The 12,228-nt window shown below is 50.9% G+C and overlaps 1 protein-coding gene across 2 annotated transcripts in view; it reads right to left on the bottom strand.

Moving 5' to 3' along the window:
• Positions 1–12,228, bottom strand: part of LRCH2 (leucine rich repeats and calponin homology domain containing 2) — a 2,196,342-nt gene that overhangs the window by 946,195 nt on the left and 1,237,919 nt on the right. Inside the window, exon 12 of one of the 2 annotated variants that reach the window (XM_069612877.1) lies at positions 9,535–9,612. The exons of the other annotated variant lie outside the window; for it this stretch is intronic. Within the exon in view, the coding sequence (XP_069468978.1) occupies positions 9,535–9,612 (78 nt within the window). The remainder of the gene's footprint in view (positions 1–9,534; positions 9,613–12,228) is intronic. 2 annotated transcript variants of the gene reach the window in all.

Genomic DNA, 12,228 nt, shown 5'->3' with positions numbered 1-12,228 from the left:
GAGCCAGCTCCCACTCGTGAGAGATCGTGCTCTGCCTGCACAGAACGTCCGCCGTCTCGTTTTCGTCTCCGGCCAGATGAACTGCAGAAATCGAAATTTCCTGCTGGGTGGCCCAGAACCAGAGCTGCATCGCCTCCCTGCACAGAGGAAGTGACCCTGCCCCCCTTTTTGTTGAGGTAGTGTATGGCCACCGTGTTTTCCGTCAGAATCAGGACACTCTTTCCTCGCACAGTCGGCAGAAAAGCCTTCAGGGCTAGCCTGACGGCCCTCAGCTCCAACAGATTGATATGGAGTCTGGACTCCGACGGAGACCAACGACCGCTGACTGTCAGCCCGTTGGCATGAGCTCCCCAACCCGTGAGGGATGCATCCGTCACGATCGTCACCTCCGGCCAGGGAAGCCAAAATTGAGCCCCCTTCATCAAGTTGCCTTCGACGGCCCACCACAGAAGGTCCCGGGCGACCGAGGGCGGCACCTGAACCGGGTCCGACATCCTGCCGGAGGACTGTGACCATTGCGTCTTGAGCGCCCACTGCAAAGATCTCATCCGCAGGCGAGCCTCTGGCACCAGAAGAATGCAGGATGCCATGAGGCCGAGCAACCTCAAGAACTCGAACGCTGGGAGCGTCTGGGCATGCTGAAACTTCTGCACCATCTGCTGAATGTGTAGAGCCCTCACCTGGGGAGGAAAACACTGCCCCAGGGAAGTGTCGAGCACTGCTCCGATGTACTGGAGCCGCTGTGTTGGCGTCAAATGGGACTTCTTTAAATTGAGGGAGAAGCCCAGCCTGTGAAGGGAGTGGCAGGTGACGGACAGATGATCCAGGACTTGCTCGGGAGAGCTCCCCCTGATCAACCAATCGTCCAGGTAGGGGTAGACGTGAATCCCCCCTTGCCTGAGATGCGCTGCCACCACCACCATAAGCTTGGTGAAAACCCTCGGGCGGAGGTCAATCCGAACGGCAGGACCCGAAACAAAGTGCGAGTCGCCAACCGCGAACCTCAGGTACTTCTTGTGCTTGGGATGGATCGGCACATGGAAGTAAGCATCCTTGAGGTCGAGTGACACCAACCAGTCCTGAAGCTGAAGGGCCTGGAGGACTTGAGAGAGAGTAACCATCTTGAACTTGTCCTTCCTGAGGAGTTTGTTTAAACCGCGCAAGTCCATGATGGGTCTCAATCCCCCGTCTTTCTTCAAAATCAAATAATAAGGGGAATACCATCCCTTGTTCCTCTCCGCTACAGGCACCAGTTCTATGGCGCCTTTCTCCAGCAGGGCTTGGATTTCCTGCGCAAGGCGCAGATCCGGACTCTGCAAAGAGAGGTTCCCCGGTGGATTGTCGCGAGGCCTGTGGCGAAAGGGAAGACAGTAGCCGTGGGTTATGATCTCCAGAACCCACACATCTGAAGTAATGGCTTGCCACTCTACAAGATGCTGCGCCAGCCTTCCCCCAACCGGCGAACCATGGGACATGGCCTCATGACTAAATGGGAGCGGCTGCGGCATTACCTGAGGGCAAAGAGGCAACTGCCCGAGCGGCCTTGGCACCACGGGTACCCTGTCGTCCACCTCTGGTACCCCTGCGTTGGCCTCTTTGACTGCCAGCTCCTCTCGCTTTACTGAAGGAGTAATAGCGAAAGGAACCACCCCTCCACTGCTGTCCCCCAGGACGAAAAGGCGGAGGTTGGCGAACTGCAGCGCCAAACGACTTCAATGCAGCTTTTGAGGTCTGCAACCTCTCAAGGCTCTCGTCAGCCTTGCTGCCAAAAAGGTGTTCACCGTCAAAAGGCATGTTGAGGAGCCGGGACTGCACATCAGGAGCAAACCCCGACTTCCGCAACCAGGCAAACCTGCGTATTACGGTGCTCGCCGCCATGGACCTACTGACGCATTCAGCTAAGTCCAAACCCGACTGAACGGACTCACACATGGCATCCTTACCATCCTGGACCATAGCAAGGAAACCATCCCGTTCGTCCCCTTCGGGAATATGTTCGGCCGCTAATGCAACACAGTTCCACAGAGTGTGTGTGAAACGAGACAAGGCACAAATGGAGTTGGCCGCCTGAAGCGCCATACCACCAGAAGAAAACACTTTCTTCGCCCAGCCATCAAAACGTTTGTCGTCCCTATCAGGAGGGATGGTAGGGTACGACGCCTGCTTTGCCGGGGCCGTGGCCGCCTGCACCACCAAACTCTGCGGAGTGGGGTGCCTGGTCAAGTAGCAGGGGTCGCTACTGGCTGGACGGTATTTTCGCGACAAGGATCTGCCCACCGCCGGGAGACTCTCCGGAGCAGTCCAAGCCGCCGCCACCCTTCTCTGTAAAGCCATATGGAACGGCAGTACCGGATCAGTTGGGGGACCAACATCAAGGATGTCCGTCAGATCATCCTGCACAAACTCCCCTGGGGGAGCAGACCATCCCAAGTACTCAGAAACCCTAGCCATAAGGCGCTGGTACGAGGAATCGGCATGAGAGCCAGGCTCAGGCCTACAAAACTCCACCTCCGGAGAGGTGTCCAGTCCACTGGCATCATGCAGTGACTGTCTCAAATCGTCAAACTGACTATGGCCCGAGACAATTGCATCTGGAACCTGACTAGGAACCAGGCCATCAGAATCCTCATCCGCCTCTGAAATATAGTCCAGGTGACGAAAAGAAGGCACCCGAGAGTGCTTGTTCTTAACCAGAGCCTTCCTAGGGGGTTCTCCCGTGCCACGGGGTACCTCCGGCACGAAAGGCGTCGATGGCGTCGAGCGAATCGGCGCCGGCGTCGAGAGAACCGGCATCGGCGCCGAGAGGATCGGTGTCGAGGAAATCGGTGTCGACGTCAGATGCAGCGCCACCAGCATCGGCGGCGTCGACACAGCCCTCGAAGCCAGAGCCCCGAGCGTGTCCGTCGACGGCTTCGACGACTTCCTCGGAGCCGGAGCCTCGAGAAAGCCTGTCGACGCCCTCGACTCCTCAGACGTCGATGTCTTCCTCGAAGACCTCACAGGTGCATGCGGTCTCGAATGCGTCGAGGACCGGGACCTGGAACGGGTACGTCGAGAACGAGTCTCCTTGTCCGAACGGGACCTCTCCCGTGACTCGTGCCGACCACTCTTGCGAGCGGTGTCTCTCGACCTCTCACGACCGACCCCACTCGGGGGCGCGGACGGCTTAGTACCCTGCGACTCAAGAATCGCCAGCATTTTCTTCCCGAAGGAAGCCCATTCCTCCGGCGTCGCACGGCTGATGGGGTAAGCGACGTGCCGGGCAGAGTCGTCCGAAGAGGAACTGGAAGACGACCGGTGTCGGCGCTTCCGAGAATGCCTCGAAGAGGCTGAGGAGTGGCGAGACCAAGACCCACGAGACTTCCGACGATGACGCGGAGAGTCACCCCTCGAATCATCCGTCGAAAGCCCCGCAGACTTTGACTTCCTGGGCTTGGACACCCGACCTACCGACAACTTCTTCTTACGTTCGCGTAAGGCTTTGGACGTGAGCGACTGGCAGTCGATACAGTAGTCATCCGTGTCGTGGGCCTCCCCGAGGCACCAGAGGCAGGCGTCGTGCGAGTCCGTCACCGACATCTTGGACCCACACTCCCCGCACTTCTTGAAACCCAGACGCGGGGTCGAAGACGAAGTAGAAGACATCTTCACACGAAGGATTTTCACAAAAGAACAGGTTCGAAGAACCGAGAAGAACAGAACTCCAAAGAGTCAAGGCGTTAACCGAGATTCACGAAGCAACACGTTCGCTGAAAAAACAGAACTGAGGCTACGGGCGTTGTGCGTCCTACTTATCACATCGGATGACGTCGGAGGAGGGCCCTCGACGACGGCGCATCGACGTCATCGATGCAGGACGCAGACGCCGAAAAAGGTTTCCGAAGCAGCACAGCTGTGGTGATTACATGTCATAGATATGGAATACGTCGGAGGACCCAATCCCCTCGAACTGTCATTACTGTCAAAAAGTGATTGCGTATTAACACACGGTAACGTCTTTGTTGCACAACACCAGTCTGTCAAAGCCCAATGTACTTACCTTGAATTATTCTGCACAAGAGAAATTGGTTGTGTGTAGTGTATTGAAGTGTAGTTTGAATAAGTGAAGTGTTTTGTGAACAGATAGTCTAAAAATAAATTTGCTTTTAATTTTTAAACAGAAACCTTGAGTCAGTGTTTGCTTGAGTCACAGTAATTGTAGTCATTTGTGTAATCTCTACTACTGCTCATTTGCTCTTGAGATAAGTCTGGCTGCTCCACTACCGCTACCACTCTAACTGTGTATTACAGGCTTGTACCAAAGGTGAAATTGTACTACCACCTGTAGTCTTAATCTTGTGTAGTGGTCCCTAAGGGCAATGCCCAGGATTCTGCCTAACAGAGTGGATCCCCCTCCATCTACCTAAACCTTGCGTCTAGATGCCATTTGGTGGGCTTTGCAGAACGGTATTTAAGTCAACCTTTTTTGGCGAGTGCCACCACGTCCTTTTGCATCAGAACCCTAATTCTAGCCGTGGGGCCTAGAGTGCGGACATCCTCCAAGACCCCCACCTCTGATTGTTCCAACTCAGGCTGTGGAAGCCCTAAATATACAGCCGGGCCTGCAAGCCGTTCATTGAAGGCTTTGGCTGATGATGGTGTATCAGGGTCCTCCTCCTCATTGGTTTCCACCAATGTGTCCTGTTGGTCAGGTGTAGCTGGAGGAGTGCTGGGAGCCGGGGCTGTGGCATACTGACAGGAGCCGGCGGCTGCTGCGGCAGAAGCTGGACTGCCAAGACTGTCGAAGGCATGGGGGCAGGTGTAGTGGGAACTGGTGTGGGCAGCTGGGGCTGCCTCGGCGCCAGAAGTGCTGGAACAGAGGGCGGAGTGGCTGTGGTTGCTAGAGGCAGAACTGGAGGGAGCATGTCCCTGATCACATCCTTGAGGATGATGCCCATCTGTGGAGACCTCATTAGAGTCGAGAACTTTTCAAAGAACCTGTCCTCACAGGCCGGTGGAGTGCTTGGTGGCGCGGTCCTGGGCGGGGGGCCCTGAGGGTGCAGAGACCTGGGCACACTCTGCCTTGCTGCCTGCGGGGTGTATCTGCCCTGCAACGCTGAAGGGTATGCTGTGGTCCACGTGCCCGGTGAAGATCGGTCCCACCTGGAAACTCGTTCCCCTACCCGGCCACTTTGTTAGGCTGCATGCCACGTGCCTGTGTCATGCCACTTGGCACGCTGGGCCCGGCCTCTTCCAGGACTCTTGGCAGTAGAAGTTGAGGCCTACCCTGCACCTCAGGATGGGGCCTGGAAGGTGGATTGCCCTCGGCTGAGTCGCCGGTAGTGCTGTGTACAGGCGCCCACTCAGACATCTGTCCGGTACTAGGGCGTAGCCCCTCGGGTGAAAACCTGGTAATAGAACCTTGCAGTCCCTCAGCTCAGTGCCTGGTAGGGTCTTGCATACCTTCGGCCTGGTGGCCGGTAGCTGAAACAGCCTCCGTACCTGCACTTGTACTAGTACCTGATAGGTCCCTCCAGCTCTTGCGCTTCCTGGGGAAGGAATCGTCTTTGCGGGATGCGGATGAAAACAGTCCCCTTACCTTGGGCCTGAACTTGTACTTGACTAATTCCTTTAAGTCCTCTGGAGGCGACCCTCCGAAGAGCTCCCTCCACCAAGCTAACCTGTTCTTCAGAGTGCGTGGTGTCAACGCGTTGCACGCGGTACGGCCCTCCCAGCTGTGGTCGGGGCCAAGGTAGCGGAGGCAGAGATCATGTGGGTCGGACATAGGGAAGAGCCCCTTGCAGGCTGGTCACCTGATGAAGCCTGCTGACGCCGACATGCACCGGGGAGGAGCGTGGTGCCAGAGGACACAGGTATCCAATTAAAAGACAAGAAAAAAGAAGACAAAAGTACTTCTCTGGGGAAAAGCGCATGGAATTACTAGGCCGGAGGCCTAACCCAGGAGCACTGGTGAAAGCAGCCCGTACCAGTCAACGCAGAAAAGAGGACTGGGGAGTGGCACCTGTGGTCAGAGTCAGGAGAGTGCATGCTCCCAGGGCCGGGCCCCGTGCGCCTCTTAATTTAAAGGAGATGATGAGTTTTTTCTCGTGAAAACCTATCCGTCTCCCATCCCTAGCGAGTGACGCCCATACAGTATGGAGGAAAGGGGACGGAACGTAGGAGTACTATCGCTATATAATTAGTGTAGAAGAACAAGTTACTCTTACCTGGTAACGTTCTTTCGATGGGATGGTCCGACGACGTATTCCATATCTATGACAGTAATCACCACAGCTGTGCTGCTTCGGAAAATCTTCGGCGTCTGCGTCCTGCGTCGATACGCCACTCTCGAGGACCTCCTCCGACGGCTGACGTCACTGGATCTTATAAGTCGGACGCACAACGCCCGTAGCCTCAGTTGTAGTTTTTTCCCCAGAATGTGTGCCACCAGTCTTCTGCCAGTCTGACACACAAAGCCTTGCGGAAACGTAAGCTGCAATCGCATAAGAAATTCTGTAGTGGGGAGGGTAGGGAGGGAGCGATATGGAATACGTCGTCGGACCATCCCATCGAAAGAACGTTACTAGGTAAGAGAGTAACTTGTTCTTCGAGGGAATTGGGTCCTCCGACGTATTCCATATCTATGACAGACTCCCAAAGCAGTACCAATGCAAGGAGGTGGGAAAAGAATTTAGAAAACAGAAATTTAGCATGCCCAATCAAATTGCGGAGTAAAGGACCGCCTTGCCAAAGGCCAGATCCTGCCCCCGGATGGAATCGAGGGAATAGTGACGTACAAAAGTATGTACCGAAGCCCAGGTGGCTGCATCACAGATGTTGCAAATAGGAACACCCCTCTGCAGGGCAGTAGAGGCAGCCATACCCCTGGTAGAATGGGCCCGTAAGCCGACCGGTGGGTCCTTACCCGCCAAGCGGTAACACTCAGAGATAGCCAGAGACAAGGCACAAATGGAGTTGGCCACCTGAAGCGCCATACCCCCTGCAGAAAACACTTTCTTCGCCCAGCCGTCAAAACGCTTGTCGTCCCTATCAGGAGGGATGGTAGGGTACAACGCCTGCTTTGCCAGGGCCGTAGCCGCCTGCACCACCAAACTCTCAGGAGTAGGGTGCTTGGACAAGTAGCAAGGGTCACGACTGGCTGGGCGGTATTTTCGCGGCAAAGACTTGCTCACTGCCGGGGGACTCTCCGGAGCAGTCCAAGCCGCTGCCACCCTTCTTTGCAGAGCCATATGGAATGGCAGTATCGGGTTAGTTGGTGGACCAATGTCGAGGATATCCAGAAGGTCATCCTGAACACACTCCCCCGGGGGAGCAGACCATCCTAAGTACTCGGTGACCCGTGACATAAGGCGCCGGTACGAAAAATCGGCATGAGTGCCAGTCTCAGGCCTACAACACTCCACCTCCGGAGAGGTGTCCAGCCCACTAGCATCATGCAGGGACTGCCTCAGGTCCTCAAACTGGCTATGGCCCGAGGGAATCTCGTCAGGCACCGTGTCAGGCACCATGCTATCATCAGAGCCCTCATCCACCTCTGAAATTAATTCCAGATGGTGGTAAGAAGGCACAGAACTGGAACCAAAGCCATGCTTGACCTTGGCCAGAACCTTTCTAGGTGGATCCCCCGAGCCACGGGGTACCCCCGTCGACACAGCCTCGAAAGGCGTCGAGTGAATCGGCATCGACGACAGACGCGGCGCCGACAGCATCGACAGCGTCAACACAGGCCTCGAGGGCAGAGCCCCGAGTGTGTCCCTCGACATCCTGGGCGCCGACACTTTGATGACTTCCTCGGAGGTGGAGCCTCGAGAGAGTCCGTCGACGACCTCGGTGTCACAGGCGTCGATGTCTTCCTCGAAGACTTCATAGGCTCACTCGGTCTCGAGCGCGTCGAGGACCGGGAACTGGACCGGGCATGCTGAGAATGATTTCCCTTGTCCGAGCGGGATCTTTGCCGCGAATCGTGACGACCACGCAAGCCCGAAGGCGTGCAAGCGGTGTCTCTCGGCTGATCACGACCGACCCTACTCGGAGGCGCGGACGGACCAGTGCCCTGCCATTCGAGAGTCGCCAACATTTTCTTCCCGAAGGAAGCCCATTCCTCCGGTTTCACATGCTTGGTGGGGTAAGAGACCCGCCGACGGGCGGAGTTCTCGGACGAGGACGTGGAAGGCGACCGATGACGGCCCTTCCGGGAGTGCCTCGGAGAGGCAGAGGAGTGGCGAGACCGACTCCGGGACCGAGACCCACTGGACTTCCGACGATGATGCGGAGAGTCGCCTCTCGAATCATCCGTCGAAAGCCCCGCAGACCTCGACTTCCGGGGCTTGGACACCTTACCTACCAACAACTTCTTGCGCTCCCACAAGGCAGTGGACGTGAGTGACTGGCAGTCGACAGTCATCCGTGTCATGGGCCTCCCCAAGACACCAGAGGCAGGCGTTCTGCGAGTCTGTCACTGACATTTTGGACCCACAGTCGCTGCATTTCTTAAAGCCCAGACGCGGGGTTGAAGATGAGGTAGACATCTTCACGAAGAATAACTTCACAAACTAACAGGTTCGAAGAACCGAGATGAACAACAGAAACTCCAAAGAGTCGAGGCGTACCGAGATTCACGAAGCGAACACGTTCGCGGAAAAAACTGAACTGAGGCTACGGGCGTCGTGCGTCCTACTTATAACATCCAGTGCCGTTGGAGGAGGTCCTCGAGGGTGGCGTATCGACGTCATCAACGCAGGACGCAGACGCCAAAGATTTTCCGAAGCAGCACAGCTGTGGTGATTACTGTCATAGATATGGAATAGGTCGGAGGACCCAATCCCCTCGAAATTATATTTTAATGATTGACTGTACTATGAAATGCATTTAATGAATGGTTATATTTAAATGGTATTGTTTTCTTAAAGTGTAAATAAAATGCACTTAAAGTTTGCATTAATAACAATGCACAATAACAAAAGAATATATATATAAAAAAGTAACTAGTGTTTAGCATGAAAATAGTACTGCAGTGCTACCATGAAAAGGAGGACCAAATGTGCTGATATGCAGTGTGATGCTTCTCCGAACCCACACTATCGCAGACCCTTAATAGTCAGATAGTTGTTTGTGAAGGACACATTACTAAATGTGAAATGGGGGAAATGCTAGTATGTGACTCATCATATTTGGAAAAACTATAGCCTCGCAGGGAATTCCTAGTAACAAAGCAACTAGCTTAGTAAGCGCCACATAAAACACACATAAGTAACAGAAATACTATTCCAAAATGAACAAATACGAGACGTGTCTGTGGGTCACAAGAGGACATCCATTCATGAGACTTGTGTGTAATATAAATGTAGAGTCATTGTCCAACTGGAAGATCTATATTACAATTTTGGGTTTTAGGATATAAAAATGTTCCTGTACTTTCCAACAAACCATGCTGTTCAATGATATCCAAAATATACTTTTTATACACATTGCATACGAAAATGAGCTCTGGTGTTTTGTATGAATGAGCATATTAGTATTTTATAATTAAAATACCTGGATGCACGTCCAGCTGCCCTTGTCTTCTGGAAGAGCTTTTCACTGAATGACGTTCTATAACTCAATGGTCGCCGTCTGTATTCAAAGTTGATGCACATCAATCAAACCAAAGATAGAAGAAGGAAGCAGAAGTTGATGAAGAAAAGGACAGCAAAGATATTCGTGTTGTAACAAAACAGTAAAGAAGAATTGTACTTAGACAAAAGAGGTTTCGATGGACACAATGGTCTTGCAGATTCCTTATCTTGTGAAATATTCCTATACACAAGGCTGTCATATTGACAATCTCCTCCCCAGTGTTGCAAAATGTACACAGGTCACCCACCATACAGAAGTACAGCAGCATGGTGCCACAGGTTAAGTATATTCTTCTTTCCCTTTTTGTGCAATGCTTTATTGCTAGCCAGCAGTTTACAGAATCCAAGAAACATACAAAAACAAATTGAGTCACCACCATCAGTTTCTTAAGCACTTCTTACCAGAAAGAAAGTACTTTCCGAGGTAACAGAGGTAAAACAGGTAGACAAAGAACATTGACAAGCTATCTTAACAAGTTTTACCCAAGATAAGCAAACCATTCTTCTAATGGATTGCCTTTATCTTATGAGAAATTACAAAAGGAATGTCTATACAATTTGAAAGATGGGCCGATCAGGGAATGCACATACAAAATAATTTCATACACAGATATACTGAAGCACAGGGTCTACAAACTATGTCTCATGAAAGTGAACATTGAGAAATGTTCAAAGGGCAAAGAATTGCTCCACATAGTTCTCTTATCAGGGCTCGCAAAATGCATTAGTCCTCTTGTATTAGCGAGGAGATTTTATGAAGGGCAAATACGATCTGCATGGTAACCTACCATGCTGGCAATTATGGGGGTTTTTGAAACTTATTTGACATATACTGCAAACAAACTATGTTTGCAGTAAATGGCAAATCCGTTTACCTGTGCATGGCTGGCCTTTGTGTGGCAGCTTTGCACCAAATATGTAGTGTGCTTATGGCGTGATGCACCATTTTTTTCGAGATACTGATGGTGACAAATTAATTGGGACATGGAAGCAGGCATCATGAAATTCCAAGGAAGATAGAAAAACCATTGTTTGGAGCGCAGGATTAGTTCTGCAAGCTTCAGTATGCAGAACATATAGCACCTAATAGACTTGAGGAGTTAGTTTCACCCAGTATCAAAACAGTTCTGCAAGAAAAGAGACTATAGGAAAAACACAAAATATCAGCTCAAACTTCCAAATTCAAATCCACCCTGGGACACAAAAGCTTTGAAGACCTATTTTGTAACTTGGTCTTTCAAATGCACCTACATGGAAATAATCACCCTCTTGAATACAGAGTGATCCGACTCTTGGGTCAAAGTCTTACATCGAGACTCCCAATGTAATTTCGAAAAGGTCTCCAACACAAGTACCTAAACAGCAAGGCAATGCAGCTGCAAAGAAAACAGGTCTATTATTTTTCATCTAGTCTGGTGATGGTTGTTTAACATCCTAATTCACTTAAGATCTCCCTTCACAAAGGGACCAAGACAATGGGGTGTGATTTGTGTGGATGGGAGGGTGCAGGAGAGTCACACAATGGTCTGAAATGGAAGCCTCGAGCAAAAATGAAAGAAAAGCAACAAATTCGACTATGGGGACTTTCACGTTAATTTTGCAATAAACTAAATAACCCTTCTTATAAGCTAAATGGACCATGATCTCCCCGATTCATTGCTTTTGCCCCAAAAAATGACCACAAGTGACAGTCACAACTAAAAAGGATGCCAACGTGATATACAGCAGGAAGGGGAATCTGACAGACATTACTGAACTATATGTGTGATAACTTTAAAAATTCTGAAAGCCACTTCCTAATTTTATTAATAAATATCCCTTCAAAATAATTAAACTATTAGATATCTGTTTAGACCATTTTTATGAGAAAGGTTCAGAGTACCATTGAAAAAAAGAAATGAGGTTGCATGCTCTGTGAGGCCATATATCATCTTTGGTATTGTCACTTCTAGCGGCTGAATACGCATGCTAGTCTCAGAGCTGCAAAACAGAAAAGCGTTTTGAAAGTCTCTGCTTGCCTGCTGGGAATTTTTCACAAGATAAATGATCTGTAGAGAAATGGTATCAATTAGAATGAAAAGATTTTAAAGTTGGAAAAAATAGGCAAAAAGATTATTAGTGCATTAAAATGAAAAAGATGGCCACAGAAGGTGCGAGAAAAGTATTAGTCTTGGAGTTCTTAATTATAGAAAATCAAAAAACAGAAATACAAACACATTCATCATGATTCATTATGATTACAGCATGTACAATTCATTACCATTCTTTATATCCATAGACTCAAACCAGCTTTCATAAAGTACAAGTGCTAAAATACTTCAACACTTTGAAATTCTATTTGTTTTTTAATATCCATTTACATCTTTTGTGATGAATCCAAATTGAGTCATCACGGATTCCCCAAGCATCACCATCTCCCATGGGGCCAGAGAATGACAGCCGCTACCTGATCCTGACCCTGGGTGTGGCTATATTAAGGAGGATCACACGGGAGCAGGCAACTACTGGATGTCATGACTTCATTGGATGAGACATGGTATCCTCCATTGCCCGTGAGAAAGACCCCCTTATACCCAATAACCTAATGGCCTATTGCCATATGTCTTGTTAGGAA

The sequence above is a fragment of the Ambystoma mexicanum genome, chromosome 5p, assembly GCF_040938575.1.
Source record: "Ambystoma mexicanum isolate Mex_15411 chromosome 5p, UKY_AmexF1_1, whole genome shotgun sequence".
NCBI classification, from domain to species: domain Eukaryota; kingdom Metazoa; phylum Chordata; class Amphibia; order Caudata; family Ambystomatidae; genus Ambystoma; species Ambystoma mexicanum.
The sequence above is the reverse complement of the archived record's forward strand: the minus strand, read 5'-3'. Positions and strand labels throughout refer to the sequence as shown.